The sequence below is a fragment of the Natator depressus genome, chromosome 10, assembly GCF_965152275.1.
Source record: "Natator depressus isolate rNatDep1 chromosome 10, rNatDep2.hap1, whole genome shotgun sequence".
Classification (NCBI taxonomy): domain Eukaryota; kingdom Metazoa; phylum Chordata; order Testudines; family Cheloniidae; genus Natator; species Natator depressus.
The window spans coordinates 11,208,736-11,228,115 of record NC_134243.1 but is presented as its reverse complement, the minus strand read 5'-3'; the positions used below and the strand labels follow the sequence as shown (position 1 = coordinate 11,228,115).

The window sequence follows — 19,380 nt, the reverse complement described above, 5'->3', positions numbered from 1 at the left end:
TTGGTGCCGCCCGCCGCCGGCCACGCCCCCCGGCGCCCTCCGTGAAACGAGCGTGCGGGGTCTCAGCCCGGGGAGGGAGTCTTCGACCCAGGCCTGGGTCACCGACACGGCAGCGCACCGTCATCGCGTCAGGTCACTGCACCACCACGCCAGGTCATCGCAGTGCCACTGCACACTCGCCAGCGCGCCAGCACGCCACGTCATTGTAGTGCCACTGCACCGCTGCACCATCACACCACTCCACTGCACTGCACCATCGCCACCACGCCAGCGAACCATCACGCCACTTCACTGCACCATCGCCACCACCACGGCAGCGCACCATCACGCCACGTCATTGCAGTGCCACCGCACCGCTGCACCATCACGCCACTCCACTGCACCGCACCATCGCCACCACGCCAGCGAACCATCACGCCACTGCACCACACCATCGCCACCACACCAGCGCACCATCACACCACGTCATTGCAGTGCCACTGCACCGCTGCACCATCACGCCACTCCACTGCAGCACACCATCGCCACCACGCCAGCGCACCATCACGCCACGTCATTGCAGTGCTACTGCACCATCACGCCACTCCACTGCACCATCGCCACCACCACGGCAGCGTATCATCACACCACGTCATTGCAGTGCCACTGCACCATCACACCACTCCACTGCACCGCACCATCGCCACCACGCCAGCACACCATCACACCACGTAATTGCAGTGCCACTGCACCCCTGCACCATCACGCCACTCCACTGCACCGCACCGTCGCCACCACGCCAGCGCACCATCACACCACGTCATTGCAGTGCCACTGCACCACTGCACCATCACGCCACTTCACTGCACCGCACCATCGCCACCACGCCAGCGCACCATCACACCACGTCATTGCAGTGCCACCGCACCGCTGCACCATCACACCACTCCACTGCACTGCACCATCGCCACCACGCCACCGCACCATCACACCACGTCATTGCAGTGCCGCTGCACCATCACGCCACTCCACTGCACCACCACCGCCGCCACGGCAGCGCACCATCACACCACGTCATTGCAGTGCCACCGCACCGCTGCACCATCACGCCACTCCACTGCACCACCGCCACCACGGCAGCGCACCATCACGCCATGTCATTGCAGTGCCACCACACTGCTGCACCATCACGCCACTCCACTGCACCGCCGCCACCACGGCAGCGCAACATCACGCCACGTCATTGCAGTGCCACCTCACCATCACGCCAGCGCACCATCACACCATGTCATTGCAGTGCCACGACACCGCTGCACCATCACGCCACTACACTGCACCATCGCCACTACACCAGCGCACCATCACACCACACCACTGCACTGCCATTATATGCCAAATACCATCATGACACTCTATCATAACCACTCACTGTTACTCCATATTACTCTGCAGGCATGCAAGCACCATCACCACCGCGCTTCAGTATGCCTTTCCACATCACCATGCCGCCACCATTACATACCTGCAACTTCTCATCCCATCATTACACTGCCACACAAGGCCATGTGACATAACTTACTCATGCAATGCTGACATGTCTTTGACCTTGCCTTCTCTCACATATATACATAGCAATATATACTGAAAAAAACCCAACACAACAAACAAACAAAAAAACCTAAACTGCTACCCAAACAAGCTACTCCAGTGCACTAGTTTCTGCCCCAGGGAAGAGGATGAGAGAACAAACGACATGTCACAGATGTATAGTTACATTACTTAATGCACTACTGAAAGGCACTCAGATACTACAGTGATGAGCACAGCATAAGGACCCATGTAGAACAACGGGTGTTGCTATGAATCAGCATAAGGCACCATCATACATTATGGAGAGCAATCATACCACTGTGCAACATTAAGCAATCTCCAGTTCTGGGATTATCACAAACACTCCACACCCATTCCAGAATTTTATTTTCTTCCCCAATGCCTCATCTACAACATTTTTTTTAAATCAGTTCCTAAACTTTTTGGATGGTCTACATTACAAAATGTAATGTCAGATTTTGAGAGGTATTTAGGCACCTAAATGTACCTATCTGCATCTTTAAAGATCCCACTAGATACCTATCTGTCTCTTTAGGCACCTAAATACCTTTAAAAATTTGGTCCCAAGCACTCTGGGGAAGAGGTTGTCATGTAGTATATGTTTGTACAGCCCCTAGCACAATAGGGCTCAACCTAGTTGACGTCTTTAGTCATTAGGGCTAGGTAAATATTGGAATAATAAAATCATCTAGTGATAGTTAAACCCCTGATCAGCATGATATCAGCTTAATTTGCTTCTTCACAATCATATTTGTACACAATAACCTTTTGTATTACAGACAAGTCTAAAGAACAAATGTTTAAAAAGAGGAAGGATGGGGGGACAGTACGATTTCCAGAATTTGTGCAATAATCCTAGAAAGTGACAGAGAAAGCAAAAAAAATTGAAAGTTAACTCCAAAATTACAAATATATCTTTTGACTAGCAGGTTATTTAACAGTGATATCTGAACGTAGAGAAGCCATCCTCTGCATCTCTTCCCACATCTTTCCTCCTACTCCCAATCTCTCCTCCCCTGCCCCCAAAATCAAACCTGCGGAGTGCAGCTGATGCCTAAATCCACCTCATTTTACTTCCATCTGGAGCTGAGCTCTCTGCACTGAGGGAAACTAAATGATGCCTAGTCAGTTTCATTCTCTGTGCTAGGAGAGCTGTTCTTAAAACTCAGCAGGAGCTAGAGTTGAACTGACTGTGCGCTGGTCATGTTCTAGCAGAAGAAGCAACACCAAAGTGCTCAGTCCTCCTACCCTTCTTGAGCAAGGAACAAAAACACAATCTAAACTGGTTGTGTTGATTTCTCACCTGCAGTGTTGGAATCAATAGGCTTTTCCCCAAAATAATCAATTTGAATGTATGTCAAAATTAGGGCTAAACTCTGACAGAGTCTCTAAACAGCCTATTTGTATGTCAAGTTCTTTGCCCCAGGTATGAAATTACAGATCCTCTGTCTTTCTCCATTTCACTAGTCAATAGGAAAACAATATTAGAATAATTAAATGGTCCTCAGAAGACAGAGAAGTTAGTAGTCAGATAGCTCAGGAATTGGATTCATGCCCAGTATCTGAATCAGTGTTGTTCAATATATTTATTAATGGTTTGAAGGGGAAAGTGGATAAACAGTTGATGAAGATTACTGACAATACAGAACTTATTTTGTTTAGCAAAAACTAAGGAGAATCATGAATAACTTCCGATGGATCTAAGTACATTATGGAACCGGGCAGCACAATGAAAGATGATTTTAAACTTCCATAACTGTAATGTAATTAATATTGGGCCAAATAATCTAAACTTGTGTGTGCTGAGGGGTTATAAATTTGCAGGAGTGCCTGAGGAAAGAGAACCAGGAACATATGTGAGAAATTCAAAATTAAAGAGGATTGGATAATTGTGATCTTTAACAACAAGCTACCTAAGCTTGTTAAAGAGTAACCAAATCTCATGGTAATTGCTTGCGAGGGTCAGTAAAGAATGTCCTTCTCCCTTAAACACACATGTTGTACAGCATTCCACATTCATGTAGGTATATTATCTAGAGGAGGGAATATTCTCCTCTGAAGCACCAAAACATTGAGTCTTAGTTAATGACAGAAGCAGAATAGTGAGCTTGATGGAGTAATACTCTGATCCACTTTGGCAAATATGTTCAGCATTTATACTTTTTCAAATTTAATACAGAGCTTTTAGTGAGCAGCAGGTAAAGTATGTCAGACATAATACAGACAAATAAAGTCAACAGTTTTGTTTATTCCAAATTGAACAAGGAGTTAATAGCACACATCTTGTGGCATACAGAAATGCACCAATATGGAACAATGAAGACAAGAACTCCAAGGGTGTAATTCAAGTCAGAGGGCGTTTTAATGTTGACTTTAATGGAGGGTCAGGATTACACCCCAAGTATTTAGAAATAAGCAAGTGTAAAAAAGTATTAAGTCCCCATCCTACGTGTTTATTAGAGGTATTTATATGCCCCCCCTTACTGTAGTATCTGAGCACCTCACGATCTTTAATGTCTTTCTCCTCACACCACCCCTGTGAGGTAAAGTAGTACCATCAGCCCCATTTTCCAGATGGGGAATAGAGACACAGAAAGACTTGCCCAGAGGAAGTCTGTAGCAGAGCAAGGACTTGAACCTGCTGGGTCTCTTAAGTCCTCTCCTGAAAACATGTAAACATCTTAACTTTTGAAATTCATACCCACTTTTCTATCCTCCAAACCCATTCAAGAGTGGTTTGGTTTTTTTTAATATTCATAGATTCCAAGACCAACATGGGCCATTTTGCTAATCTCGTCTGACTTGCTGTGAAACACAGGCCATAAAACTTCCTCAAAATAGTTTCTACAGCATATTCAGTCATTCGGGTTCCCATTGTCTTTCCAGATCTTCCATTGGTATGGGTGGGTTTCAGTTGGTCCTTTAACAACCCATTCATACTACCCCAGCCAGTTATGTGACACGAACACCTCATGTCTTCTGCTCTGCCCCAAGAGCAGCTTTTTAACCTTCTAGCACCACTGGGTAGCAAGCTGTAGTCAAGTAAGTCACTGCCATGCATATAATTCATGAAAATATTATAGAAGATTCCCACTGTGTCACATCTTTTCCTCATTGAGACAGAACGAAGTAGGGTCACTTTAACCAGTCACCCGGGGAAGTTCAAACTCACAGTTGTTATCACTGGATGCCCAAACCAATTTCTCATCCTCTTGGTAGCTGTCCTACTAGGCACTTTCAAGATTCTTAGAGCAGAGTTTTCACAACACAGGACACAGCAGTTTCACACGCTGCCTTAGGTCTTCAGATGACACTAGCAGCGTGCACATAACATGCTCTAGATCAAAAGGAATTATTGTGAGGAAGTTCTATGGCCTGTGTTTTACAACATGTCAGACTAGATGATCACAATGATCTCTTCTAGCTTCAGAATCTATGAATCCAAACAAACTTCTGGCATTCTTTAGGTCCTGATCCAAAGCCTATTGAAGTTAATAAAAAGACGCAAATTACATGGGCTTTGGACTGGGCCCTTAATTTGATTTGGTGGACAATCAGTACATAAATCAGACCCTTGCATTAAATAAACCCCTAAATATTTAAGTACGAATGGACTCTATTATGCATAACACAACAGATCATGTGTTGTGCTCTTACCAGAGCCATTCCGACATTGTGACTTACCTAAGGTCTGCAACCTGAGTAACCTGGAGGGTCCTTTCACATTCTCTAACAAACAAAAATTAAACAACACTATTTCTAGCTTCAAGAAGTAAGAAGCGGAGTGTATCCTTTTGGGAAATGTACTGAAAACTAAGTAAATTATCTGACTAGCTTCAGGACCTTGCAGTAAATAGGGATGATAAATAACAAGCAGCCAGTGCTCTCAAGCAGGAACAATGGAAATCACAATTTCACTGGCCTCATTACAAAGATTGTGTTGTTTTCTATGGAAATTAAAACTTGTAAAAAATGTTTGCTGTTTTTCATTATAAAGGAATGGTCCCAATGTAAGTGAATTCTTACTGTAGAGGCATGTGGTCTATTGTTATTGCAGGAGCTCTCAAACTTTTCTACAGCGCAGACCAAATTTTAACACAGAGATCAACTCATGGACCACCTGCCTCCCATTTGTAATCACATGAACCACACATTCTCAGCTGTGACTGTAGAACAGCCTTGTGGCAACACCCTCATGAACTGATTACACGAGAGAGTGAAAGTAACACGTTTTAAGTATAATTTATTGCAATTTAGCAGCTGGAAAAAATAAAACAGCCAGCACTAGGTGACCAGCCAGTTTTTCATGAGCCACCAGTAGGCGTTCCACAGACCAGTTTGAGAATCACTGGTCTATTTAAACAATTTTAGAATTAGGAGCCTTTGCGACATAAGCCAAGCTACAAAAATCTGTAAATAGCTTAGTTTTCTCTATTTGAAAATGAGTATAATACCTACAACTTTATCCTCTAAATACTAGCGGATGAGTATGGACCATGACCACCTTTATTTTCAGGGAGAGATTTTATCATGTTATCCAAAAGTAATTTAGGATTTTACAGTGTCTGCACCAGCATAACTTATATAGATATGGAAAGCAAAAGACAAAAATGGGCTCTTTAAAAAACTAGGATAAAATGTTAGTTTCTGTAAATGTTTTGAAATATATAGTTGATTTTAATGTCTTTTTACTGAGGAGGGGCTTTCTGCATAGACAAAAACAGTTTCAAGGAATCCTTATAATAAATGGTAAGCAGATTTTAAAACACAGAGGATTCAGGGCTAGACATACAGTAGCATTGCTAAAAAGGAGTAAATATGAGCTATAAAAGCCCAGACCCTTCGGCCCTTTTGTAAGAAAAGCTCCCATTTTCCTGCACAAGGACTGCAGGATACTGGTCAAAGTGTTTTGCTTAATTTTTTGTTTTGTTTAAGTGCCATCAAGGAGGAGGCAGACATTATTTTGGATTCACATGTTCTAAGCTTTTTCACCTTCAGTTCAACAAGCTGCAATTGACAATCCTAGGACAAGAAGCTGACAGAGCTCACTGTGAAAGCTGGAAATATCCTCATGCAGGTAACCAGTGGCAAGGTATTTATGTCTCATAATTATAAGCTGAAATGTTCTTGGTTGGAATCCGTCCTACAGATGTTCCTGCTTCAACAGGCTCATGGACAGGAAAAAAATCTCTTCTGCATCCACTGTGCTCTCAGACTGTCAGCAATCAATAGAACATAGAGCCCTCAAAACAACATTGAGACCTAGTTTGACAGCACTGCTGTAAATCATTCCAAAGTGTTTCAGTCTGTTTGAATTACAAAAAGCTGAATACAATTAAGTAAGAGTATAAATGACAGAATAACAATATCATCATCTCGGGGCACCTCATGAGGGTCAAAGTGATATACAAGCTGGAGCTCCTGCAGGCTGAAGAATGGTAGCGAACATGCCTTGCCTGCAGTTGTATGCTACAGGAGAGAACTGGACATGAAGCTATTGGAACGAGGGCTAGGTTAAAGGGAACAAAAAGAGGTATCAATGCTTTGAAGCTGCCTCACAAAATCAATAACAGGTGTAAGGGAAAATATAATGCAGAGAAAAAGATGCACTCTTTAATCTAGGACAGTCGCTCTCAACCTTTCCAGACTACCCCTTTTGGGAAGCTGATTTGTCTTGCGTACCCCCAAGTTTCACCTCAATTAAAAACTACTTGCTGACAAAATCAGGCTTAAAAATACAAAAGTGTCACAGTACACAATTACTGAAAAATGGCTCACTTTCTCATTTTTACCATATAATTATAAAATAAATCAACTGGAATATAAATATTGTACTTACATTTCAGTGTATAGTTTATAGAGCATTGTCTGTAATATGAGATTTTAATTTGTACTGACTTCGCTAGTGCTTTTTATGTAGCCTGTTGTAAAAGCAGGCAAATATCTAGATGAGTTGATGTACCCCCTGGAAGACCTCTGCGTATCCCCAGGAGTATGTGTACCCCTGGTTGAGAACCACTGATCTAGAAAGTAGCGGTCAAGTATAGTATTTAATACTAGGTATATTTTCTATTGTAGAGGAGCTACGGTATATTCTGTGACTGAAAGCAGAAAGGACTCTGATCTCTTAGATATTTTGCATCTCTTATGTGAGCCTATTTAGGTAATTCTTGCTTACATGAAGACTGATGGCTATCAGGCCCCCATTGATTAGATTTTAGTGGCCTTGTCCCTCCCCATTTTTTTTTTAAAAAAAGGGTATTTCTCCCACTATCACCAAAACAAATGAACAGAATAACCACTGTAGCAAGATATATTTAGGAATAGAAGATGCAAGTAATTCACCTTTACATAAAAAAATGTTCTCTAATCAGTTGGAGCCAACTTCAAATGCCATCTTCTAAGATGGCAGTCCTGCTGGAAAAAATGGCCCTTAGTTACTAACAATTGGCTAATGTGTAGCAGTAGTAATATATTTTGTAATTCATTAGCTTTGTTCAAGATTCACCAGATACAATCAATCAGTCAATAAAAGGAATGGATCTCCAAAATGAAAGATATTGAAGAGATGGTGAGATTAAGGCCCATTTAAACCTTCAAAACGAGACATGCAACTGGGTGGCCCACTTCAGCCCATGTGATAGCTCGAAAAAAAGCAGATAGACCTAGTAAATGTAAAAGCACTTACTCTTCATGGACTCTCTGACAGTCAGTCAGTCAGTCAAACCATTCATACATTTTTCTTTAGTTATTCAATGTAACTCTTTCTGGTTGTGCTATAGAATCATATTAAGCAACAAGTAGGCCCACACCCCTGGATGTTATGTTTTGAGTTTGGATAATTCAGACTATATCATGCTGTGAAGCCCATACTAGCTCATTGGCTATCAGATCTTGCATGTGGTAGTAAAGATTTTACCCCATATACAGATTTTTTAAAATGCTGGCTTGTACTGTGACTAATGCTAGGTCATTTTATGACCCTTTTGAGGCTGGGGGCTAAACTACAGGACATCAGTGAGAGGTCAGTATGACATATGTATCTCAGCAGCATTTCTGCAATCCTACTCCATTCATCTTGGGAAATGCTAGGATGCCACCTTCTAGATATGCTATTTTCAGCAAAAAACAGAGACACCCACAGCCCAATTCCTTCTCCCTCATCTCCCAACACAGTTTAAACATCCAGAGATGATGGCGATGAAGGCACATTAACCACAAATCTTTGCAACCCTGGGATTCTTATTTCTGTCTGCCTTCTAGCAGATTACAGAGCCTACTGCTAAGTGTATTGTTCTGTGCATTTCCACCATTGCCTGGTCTTAAAGCAGAGCACTCCATGGTTCTGGTGAATCCAGGCTACTTCTGCAGGCATTCTGTGCCAAAAAATAAAAAATTCTGCTCACAATATTTTAAAATTCTGCAAATTTTATTTGTCAAAATACTACCTAATCACACCAGTTTCAATTATTTTGGTAATTTATTTCAAAATACCTGTCAGCAAGTATATCTGTAGCAATACAGACACTCACAAAAATTCCCCCAGAAGCAGGGAGTTAAAGAAACCCCTATGACAACTTAGTTCCTGTTCTCTGCCCCCTCCCTGGCCCCGATCCCACCCAGGGGGCCAGACACCCACAATCCAGCCAATACACACGAACCACCTACCCCCAGAGCCCAGCCGCAGGGTCCCCTCAGCCCAGTTAACCGCATCCCCTCCCCACAGAGTCCAGCCAAGGACCCCCCAGCCCACATACCCACACCTCCTCCTCTCCAGCGCTCAGCTGTGGCCCCCAAGCCCAGACACCTGCCCCCTCCCTCCTTCCTTCCATCCCTCCTAGAGCTCAGCCATAGCCTGCCCCCCTGACCCAGGCACCCAGCTTGTTACCCCTCAGAGCCCAGGGATCCAGAGGGAGAAACAGCCTGATGCTGGGTCTCAGGCTTGTGCAGAGTTTCCTGCACACTGCCATCTCCTTCCCTCAAGGCGTGCAGGGAACCCTCTAATTCCCTCCCCTCCCCCTGGCAGTGTCTTCTTTGTGTGAAGGAGGCTCTGCTGGGTCCAGCAGCCCCTAGTGGTGGCCAGCAGCACTGCAGCCCATTTTTCTGGGGGAAAGGAAATTCTGCATGCATTAAGTTCTGCAAAATTCTGCACTGCACAGTGGTGCAGAATTCCCCTGGGAGTAATCCAGGCCCAGGTTAGTCTTAATCCACCCATAATAGGAAAGGAGACTACTGAGAAGTCAGTCCACTTCTGTCATCATCAAGAACCCAGGAAACCTGTACACTTCATCTTTCTCTGCTTACAGTAAGTGCTTCATGCAGTTGGCATGAAGTTTCTTTTGAGTCTTACACTTGAATTTTATGCCACAACACAGAAAGAGATACAGATGAAACTTCTTGTTGGCTGCACAAAGCAGGAAAATCTGAGGCAGTGGCAGTTTTGGTTGTAACAGTACATTTTCAGGACTCTTCTTTTCAACAGAACACCAGAAACAAATATGTGACATATGAATCTATCGTCTCCGTCAATTCCACTTGTGCTTTGGACAGAGTTAAAGAATGTCTCATCCTTAATTCCCCTCCTCCCCCTACCTACTTAGATGAGGACATTAGGAGTATAGTTAACACAAACTCTATCCCACTCTTATCTTCACTTTTCCGCTACTCCATCTCCTCATTTGTCCTGTGGAACATAAAAAAAAAGAGGGTCTAGGCACACCTGGTGCAGCAAGACAACCTCTGGCAAAGGGTTGAACAATGACCCAAATGAAAATATAGTGACCACATCTTTAATGCAGTATAAGTCAGGGTAATAACATAATCAGAGGCAATTTCTGATGCAATTATTCATGAACAATTAATTTATAAACAAACTTTATTTATAAAGTTCAATAATTAGAGGATAATATATAGTAATTGATTTTAAATCCAAAAGATCTCAGTATAAATTATGTACAACATTTTCACAATTCTAAATAAAATATTAAAAAGATCATAAAATATATTGTCTCTTCCTAGTGTTCCAAGGTTAATACATTTACATTTAATCTACATTAAAAACTGATTTTTGTCTGGAATTCTTTTTTTAATTCTATGCAGAACACAATAAACATATCAGGCGTGGATGCCACATTTAAAATGTATTAACAAGCATAGGCACTTCAGGACCAAGAAGAGAATGGAGGAGATGTAGTCTCAAGAAAGTTGTATTCTGACTAAACACACGCAAATGCACTCACACACACACACACACACACACACACACTGATGTCCATTTTGTCTTCCAATAGATTTAAAATGGGCAACACTGGCACAGAGAGCACTTCTACAAGAGCAAAATGGAAAATTTGCAATTAGATTAGATAGGTTATAATGGAGTTTAATTTTCATTCAGGCCTTGAAGCCCTCACGAGGTTATCAGTGCCTTCTGCAGCGAACATTTATTTCTCAGAACCTGAATGAGTTTTTATAGGAGCTGTGTCTAGACAGGTCTGAGCTACGCTGATTTTCATTTCCTGATCTCCATGGTGGGTTTAGGGGGAGAAAGAGGATGTAGTGCTGTGATCTACTTTGAGAGTATTCCTTCCTTCAAGCCTCGTCTCAGCTTTTTGTTATTGACACTCAGAGACAGATAGGAATAAAATAAAGCTCGCAACGTTAGTCAGTATTTCTATATTGCTTTCAATGTATTCCTTTAATAAATAAAATAAAGCAACATTAAAAGCTACTAATATTGTAGGTTTTTCCCTTCTGCCCATATCAGGTCAGGGCTATGATATAAAATGAGTGCAGTTACTTTCCAAACTAAGAGGGGAGCAGGAGTGCAGTACTCAAGGGAACATCATTTTTTTGACAGCTCAGATTTCAAACTTTGAATTAGTTTCCCTCCAGACACATTTTGATTTGTCCCACCCCACACAAAGTTGTGTCCCCTTTAACCCGAACTCACTCTGTGCCTCAGAGAGATATTCCCTCTACTCTATCCTGGAACTTGTCTGCTGATGCTATTACTGACCACAAATATCCTTTTTAAAACGATTCACTGCTTAGTGAAAATGAAAGCCTCTCTGCTCTGTATCTGGTTCCTAATGCTTTGTTAATAGCTCTTTATTACTGCCTACTATTTTAAGAGAGTATTCTATCCATTATATTCACCATCCAAGTATTTCCACACAGAGTAGAGGCTGGGAAGCCATTCTGGTCCAGTCTTGGCCCTAGCACATGCCACGTACCACACACTATCCCCTTAACCTGTCAGAGCCCTGAGCTCTTTCTAGTCTCTAGAGGCATATCCATGACACTTAACCACAGTTTAAGACCTAAAATTTTAGACATAAGCAACTTTTACAGACCTACCACCATTTTAACTAACTGACAACCTCTCTCATAGTTTACGTGACTGTTTCAGAAAAGAAGGAAAACGTCTTCTTTCAGCTTTGGCCAAGAGAATTGTTTTTCTCTCCTCTCCCTCCCCCCCATGATAATCACGTGACTGCAGTAACAGCGGAATACCCTATCCAATGGGAGTGTAAATGACATTCCACAGACTACATTGGGTATGGGAGAGCTCCCAACAACTGCCTCTGGAAATAGTGGAGACAACATTTCCACTGATGGAATTAAATGAAATCAGCTGCATTGTGCTGCAGCCATCCAGTTTCCTCTTTGGCTGCAAGTACTGGCACGAACTACGATAAACCTCAGATAAAGCATAGTCTCAGTCCCCTGATTGCAATGAAGAACTGACTTATTAGTATTCAGCATAACAATGCTGACTGACTTTTAATTTAAAAAAAAGAGAAGGAGGGAGAGAATGTGATAAAAATCTTATACCTAGAAGTGTAGTTTGGGTGTACAAGGGACTCAAGAACTTCTTGATGACATCCTTAGCAAGCAGCTGCTAAATGCAGTGCTAGCCCTCTACTCAGGAGAATAGGTGGACTCCCTAAGAATCCTATTGAGTTACTGAACATATTTACAGAATTGAAACATGCTATTGCCTTCTGATGTATGCGACATCTATTTGCACTCCTGCTCAAACAACACTGAATGAAGGAACATTTAAAAGTATATTTTCTTTAGTTACAGTCAGCATTAGAATGCAATATTCCTTTTCACTCCCCACAAATTACACTTGTGTTTAAGCAGTCCTGCGAGTTATTGACAGCTCACTTCTCTGCCACTATGGAGGAAAGATGGGAAAAGGTTAGGTAGCGGACTGAGAATCAAAAGAGCAACAGATTTCCCGTGTGGCCTTGGGTAGGTCACTTAACCACTCTGTGCCACAATTTCTTGATAATAATCGTTACCTCCTTCACAGGGGTGCAAAATTCATTAATGTTTATAAATCATGTTGAGAACCTCAGATAGAAGATGACATATGGGGGGAAAAATAATATCAGATTTTAAAATACAGTAGTGTTCGGCAGATTGATCCATCTGTATAGATGACATTTCAGACATTGAAAAGTACAGTAAGCTAAAACAGAACACATAACAGTTATTTCCTCTGAAATATTTTCACAAATTAAAGATAACCCTGCATAATCCACTGATGAGTCTGCTTTGCTCCATTTACATATCATAAACACGAAGGCATCCCTCACACACCACTCCCCATCATTATGCATTCTCTCCATGGATACCATTATAGTAAATGCAATGGTTTACATGGTTACATATTTCACATACAGTACAGTACACAATCTGTACTAGAAAATACATACTTGGTAAATGCAATAATTTAAGTTCAACTGCCGACACACATATGGCATAATACACTTATGACAGAGAGAGCTTTCTAAAAGCCTTAAACTAAGTTCTGCACATAATGGATATATTTAGCACAAAAAATTAAAATTAAGTAGCTATTCAATAAAGCGGATCTTATGGCATGGTTTCAGTTAGCACACACAAGCTAATGGTTACAAACATGCATTCAGAACACCGTGCATGCATCCTTTTGCCCAATGTGTGCAGTTCCTTCCTCTGTCTATCTTCATCTCTTGTACCCACATCTACTCTACATTAAAGTCAATGGGACTATTCACAAGAGTAAAAACTGGTCAAGTAAGAGTTGCAGGATTGGGCCTCTAGATTGTAAACTCTTTAGGGAAAGGACCTTCTCTTCTTTCCTGACTGTGAAGCATTATACACATCAACAGCACTGTAAAGATCCTGCTGATGCACAACTATTGAACAGGTTTCAGAGTAACAGCCGTGTTAGTCTGTATTCGCAAAAAGAAAAGGAGTACTTGTGGCACCCTAGAGACTAACCAAAGTACTCCTTTTCTTTTTGTGAACTATTGAACAGTTTAACTTCCCCACTCACAATATAATAAGAACAGGAAAGAAATACAGTAATGAGGTTAGAGAGACACAGTCAGTAGAGAGGTTATATAAAACAGAATGATTTTTCATGGCTGAAAAACAATGGCTTTAAGGTGACATTGCCCCTTTTAACCCTCTACTTGCTTTATCTTGCCAGAAAGAAGAAAACATTTTCTTTCGTTTGTGAAACAGGCCTGTAAAAGGGAATGAGAAGAACCCCCACGAACCTAGAAGTGGGAGTAATTTTTCTTCACCAGCAGCGATGGAGAGACTACACTATCATCCGAATCGTCTGAGTGAGCCTCATCCGAATGCGGAGAGAGTGTGGGCTGCAACTGGTTCTGGGAGGACATGACTGAAAAAACCACAAAGGAGACAGGAGCATCAATAAACATCATTGACAAAACCAGGCCCTTGTGGGAAGTGTAATACCTCTGGGCCATTAGGTTACCACAGTGACTTATGGTTAAGAATAATTCTGTTCCCTCTTTTTCCTGCATACAACTATTACCTTTCCCCTTTCCTGAAAGAGCATGGCAAGCATTAAACTGATATACTGACCATGCCTGATTTGTCTTATTGTCACAAAATCTTCTCAAGTGGTTACACACCATAAAATAAAGCAATTTGAGACCGAAGTCATCTCACATCATAAAAACAGTTATTTATTAGCAGGCTAGCAAAGGAAAAATTGACCCAAGCAAGATCAAGTTAAGTGGAAATGTCATGGAGAGGGCTTCAGACAGTCATGCATAAAGAAATGGGAGACAGGTGGCTGAGGACAATGATTGATGACTCACTAAGCATTATAAAGTACCATACATAAATATGTTGGTATAGTATGTAAATATTAACAACAAAAAAAACTTTCACCAGACTATGTTTTATCTTTAAAAAAAAAAATTTTTTTTGGATGAATGGAGGAAGGTCCTGCACTTAACTTGATGGTATTTTTCTGCTGACTCCTGGAAAGAAAGAAAAGTACTAAGAATGTTGAGGAGGGGGAGGGGGGCTAGAGGCATGCACACAGAGCGTGTGGAACGGGGGACCGTGGCTGGGGGGAAGAAGACACACAGAGCCCCTGTGAGAGGGGGCTGGGGGATCGGACAATTCGCTGAAATAGAGGGGGATGGGAGGATGGTACACAGAGACTTTGTGGGGGGTCTGGGGGGGAGGGGGACTGGAGGAAAGCAAGGATCCTCTGGTATGTGCAATGTGTTCAGCTGACAGAAGCTATGAAATGTGCACCCCCACCCCCAGTTAAATGCACCTATGTACATTCTGTGGACTGCTGCTGAAAAGATGAAGGAAGATTTTTAGAAAAATGATTTATGAACTAATAGTACTGAGGATAGGAGCAAATAAAGGGAACTCTTAGAAGCTGACATAGCAATAAAAAGATGTGACTCCCACAATAAACTGCTTGTTTCTAAATGGTCAGTCTTTGTCTCTCTAATAAGACATACCTGGTCATTAACCTGGTAACTTTGCTGGTACATACTATCTTGCTCTTTTTCCCCCTTTTTGTCCTCTTTTTAGGCTCTTTGGGGCAAGAACTCTAAGTCTGCGTTTGTACAGAACTTAGCCCAATAAGGTCCTTATTCTGAATGGGGTCTTTGGGCAGTATTGCAATACAAATAAATAATAATCACCGCTAAGCAGCTTGAGTTAGCTTAGTTGTGTTCCGAGAGTCCATTATATACTACTACAGAGGTGGGAAGAGATACCACTCTAGTTAAATCACGAAAGCAGAAATGCAGAGCTTCACCCTGAGATGGAGAAGGAAGTTATAAGCCAATGAGTTTCACATATTGTGGTTGTCACCCATATCTGCCCAACTTTATAGGAAGGAACAAATGTGACTGAACAAGTAGGATCTTATTGAATACATTTAAAAATCAGTCTCCAAAGACTGTTTGCTTATCTTCAGGAAGTTCTGGACTTGAAATAGTTACAGAAGTCACATGAAGTGAAGGCGTTGAATAAAATACCACTTATTTTAGCATTTTCCACACAGTGGAGTTTTACCTCTCTATTTATAGCTCAATCTAGTTTTACAAAGGGAAGGTTAAGAGGTGACTTCATTAAAGTTTATAAACTAAATACCTATTTGGGGAACAAAAATTTGATAACGGGCTCTTTAGCCTACCAGACAAAGGTATAACAGGATCCAATGGTTGGAAGTTAAAGCTAAACAATTTCAGACTAGAAGTAAGGCACACATTATTAACTGCGGGTAATTAGCCATTGTAACAATTTACCAAGGGTTGTGACAAATTCTCCCTCATTGGCAATTTTTAAATCAAGACTGGATTTTTTTTGAAAAGATATCCTTTAGTTTAAACAAATTAATTCAGGGAAAGTCATGTGGCTTGTGTTAGAAGATGGTCAGACAAGAGGACCACAGTGGTCTCTTCTGATTTTATAATCTATGAATCCAGTAGAGACAATACAATGAAAGCCAAGATGCCACTAAACCTGGATAATACCTACTGATACTAGCCTATATACAAGTCCTCTTTAACACTTCAACATTCACAACTCATCTGAAAAGAATGCCAAAGGGCAGGGTAACCAAATGACTTCTTGCAAAATGTATTTCCACAGAACACTTACAGCTGATCAAAAATCTAGAGGTCATCAAATGCAAGTTTGAGGTTGGAAGGTATGAGGTGAAGAGCTCATTCAGCAGCTGAATAATTTAAAGCTATCGAGTCTCTTCATAGGTATGACATGACCAGGGAAGAGCATTATTGCAGTGGGGGCCTATTTCACTAGCAGATGGTTAGATCAGGCACGAGCTAAGAGTTAGGGAAGTTGGACTTTTAGTGAATGGAATGGATTCAAATGGTTAACAAATTATAACCAACTGCAGGGTTGTCAGAGTCACTCATCAAGATGATATTTATGACAGAGCATTCTCCTTCATTCAGTAGTTAGTTGTATTTGCCTTTTGGGAGGATTTGGTTATGCTACCTATAAATGACCATGCCTAAAGGCAAAGTGTCCAAAGAGACATGTAGTATCAAGCCCGAAAACAACATCTGTTAGATTTATATTTACGGATATGCTTGCTCTCTCTTCAGTGGCAAGCTAAATATTTTCTAAACTCCAATATTTTCTAACCTGCCACTTTCTTAGGGGCAATGAACAAACACCCCTTTGCCTCCCACCTCTTTCTTCCAATACTCACCAGAAGAGGGCTGCAAGGAGGAAAGTTTGCGTTCCCTTGATCTCCTCTCTCTCCCTTCAGCAGTAAGTTCTTCCACAACTTCTTCACTGGTCACTTCATTGTCTTCATCATCTGGAATAATTCAGCAGTCAGAAACGTCATGACTGCATAGTGATGGTGCTTTATTATTATTAAATTATTTGTATTATAGTAGCACTAGTTAGCCAGATTTTCTAGAGCTAAAGTTTTTTTTATTTACCTGGTCTCCCTTGTACCTGGAGACAGCTGAAAAGACATTACCACATTTATTTGGCTGACTGGGGATGCTTGGCTGACTGGGGATGCTTCTTTATTATCAGATAACTCTATTCCCTTTAAGCAAGAAAGGTGAAATCCTCCCAACTTCTCCATGGTTGAAGCCTGAAATGTCATGGAAACTCCCAAAGTACATCTACATGGTAGGGGTGAGCTGGAAGCAGACAGGCTGCACAGAGGAACACCATATCCTCTTGGATACTACCCTTTTACCCCTAGAGGCAGCCACTCCAACTCAAGGTTGTGACAAATAGGCAGGGCAGTATGTGGGGAACTTGCAAACACACTGTCTGGGTATCTATTTTGTGGCTACAGGATTTCAATCTTCAAGACTACCAATCTTTCACTAGACCTAAAGTTCTCTTTAAAATTGTGAGAGTGCCCATTCATAGCCCACATACTCCTGAACATAGAGGGAAATGAGATTACCAGGAGAGGTTGATGTGAAGGCTGAAGGGAAAGGTTTGCTGAGTGCTGGTGAGATTTGTTTCTTCTTCCTATTGGAAACAGCAGGGAATGTTCTTTCACTTGAAGCTCCGGAGACAGAGGGCCTGCAAAAGATGCACTGCATTAGCATGAAACAGGGATCACTAATCCACCTGCAGAGATGCAGGCAGGAAACCTGAGACAGATACAGTCGAAATAAATAAATAAATAAAACTATAATGACTCACAGAGGTGATAACATGTAAACCAGATGAGATTTCACAGGTGGACTTTATGTTACAACCACCTCCTTGTTTCATCTCCCAAGGAACAATGTTGGGCAGCGTGGATGACATATACCTGCTCTGTATTACTTTATTGCTCTATATGCTCTATGACAGTCCGATTGCTGTAAGGATGCTTCCTGACTATATGATGCAAAATAAACACGGGGCTTTTAGAAAAAACAAGCAGGAAACAAAACCATGACTAGAGAAAATATACCTAAAGGAGAACTCAAGGACCTTAAGGCCATTGCAGAGAAACTAAATGAATTCTTTGCATCGGTCTTCATGGCTGAGGATGTGAGGGAGATTCCCAAACCTTAGACATTCTTTTTAGGTGACAAATCTGAGGAACTGTCCCAAATTGAGATGTCATTAGAGGATGTTTTGGAACAAACTGATAAATTAAACAGTAATAAATTACCAGAACCAGATAGTATTCACCCAAGAATTCTGAAGGAACTCAAATGTGAAATTGCAGAACTACTAACGGTGGTTTGTAACCTATCATTTAAATCAGCTTCTGTACCAAATGACCGGAGGATAGCTAATGTGACGCCAATTTTTTTAAAAGGCCTCCAGAAGTGATGCTGGAGTTTACGGGCCAGTCAGCCTGACTTCAGTACTGGGCAAACTGGTTGAAACTATAGTAAAAAGAGTAGAATTGTCAGACACATAGATGAACTTAATTTGTTGGGGAAGAGTCAACATACTTTTTGTAAATGGAAATCATGCCTCACCAATCTACTACAATTCTTTGAGGGGGTCAACAAGCATGGGGACAAGGGAGATCCAATGGATATAGTGTACTTAGATTTTCAGAAAGCCTTTGACAAGGTCTCTCACCAAAGACTATTAAGAAAATTAAGCTGTCATGGGATAAGAGGGAGGGTCCTCTCATGGATCTGTAACTGGTTAACAGACAGGAAACAAAAGGTAGGAATAAATGGTCAATTTTCAGAATGGAGAGAGGTAAACAGTGTGTCCCCCAGGGGTCTGTACTGGGAGCAGTACTAGTCAACATATTCATAAATGATCTGGAAAAAGGGGGAAACAGTGAGGTGGCAAAATTTGCAGATGATACAAAACTACTCAAGATAGTTAAGTCCAAAGCAGACTGCAAAGAGCTACAAAGGAATCTCACAAAACTGAGTGACTGGGCAACAACATGGCAGATGAAATTCATTGTTGATAAATGCAAAGTAATGCACACTGGAAAGCATAATCCCATATAAAATGATGGGGTCTAAATTAGCTGTTACC

At 41.6% G+C, this 19,380-nt stretch overlaps 1 protein-coding gene across 5 annotated transcripts in view; it reads right to left on the bottom strand.

Annotated features, from left to right (window-relative positions):
• Window positions 1-10,535: 10,535 nt before the first annotated feature.
• IQCE (IQ motif containing E) overlaps window positions 10,536-19,380 on the bottom strand; it is an 81,195-nt gene continuing 72,350 nt past the window's right edge. For 4 of the 5 annotated variants that reach the window (XM_074965186.1, XM_074965187.1, XM_074965184.1 and 1 more), the window contains 3 exons: window positions 17,837-17,958; window positions 17,114-17,224; window positions 10,536-14,275 (listed from right to left, as the gene is read on the bottom strand). In XM_074965186.1, coding sequence (XP_074821287.1) covers window positions 14,148-14,275; window positions 17,114-17,224; window positions 17,837-17,958 — 361 coding nt within the window. In that variant the 3' untranslated portion in view covers window positions 10,536-14,147. Of the gene's footprint in view, window positions 14,276-15,095; window positions 15,690-17,113; window positions 17,225-17,836; window positions 17,959-19,380 lie in introns of those variants that run through there. The other variant, XM_074965188.1, reaches the window with a different exon arrangement.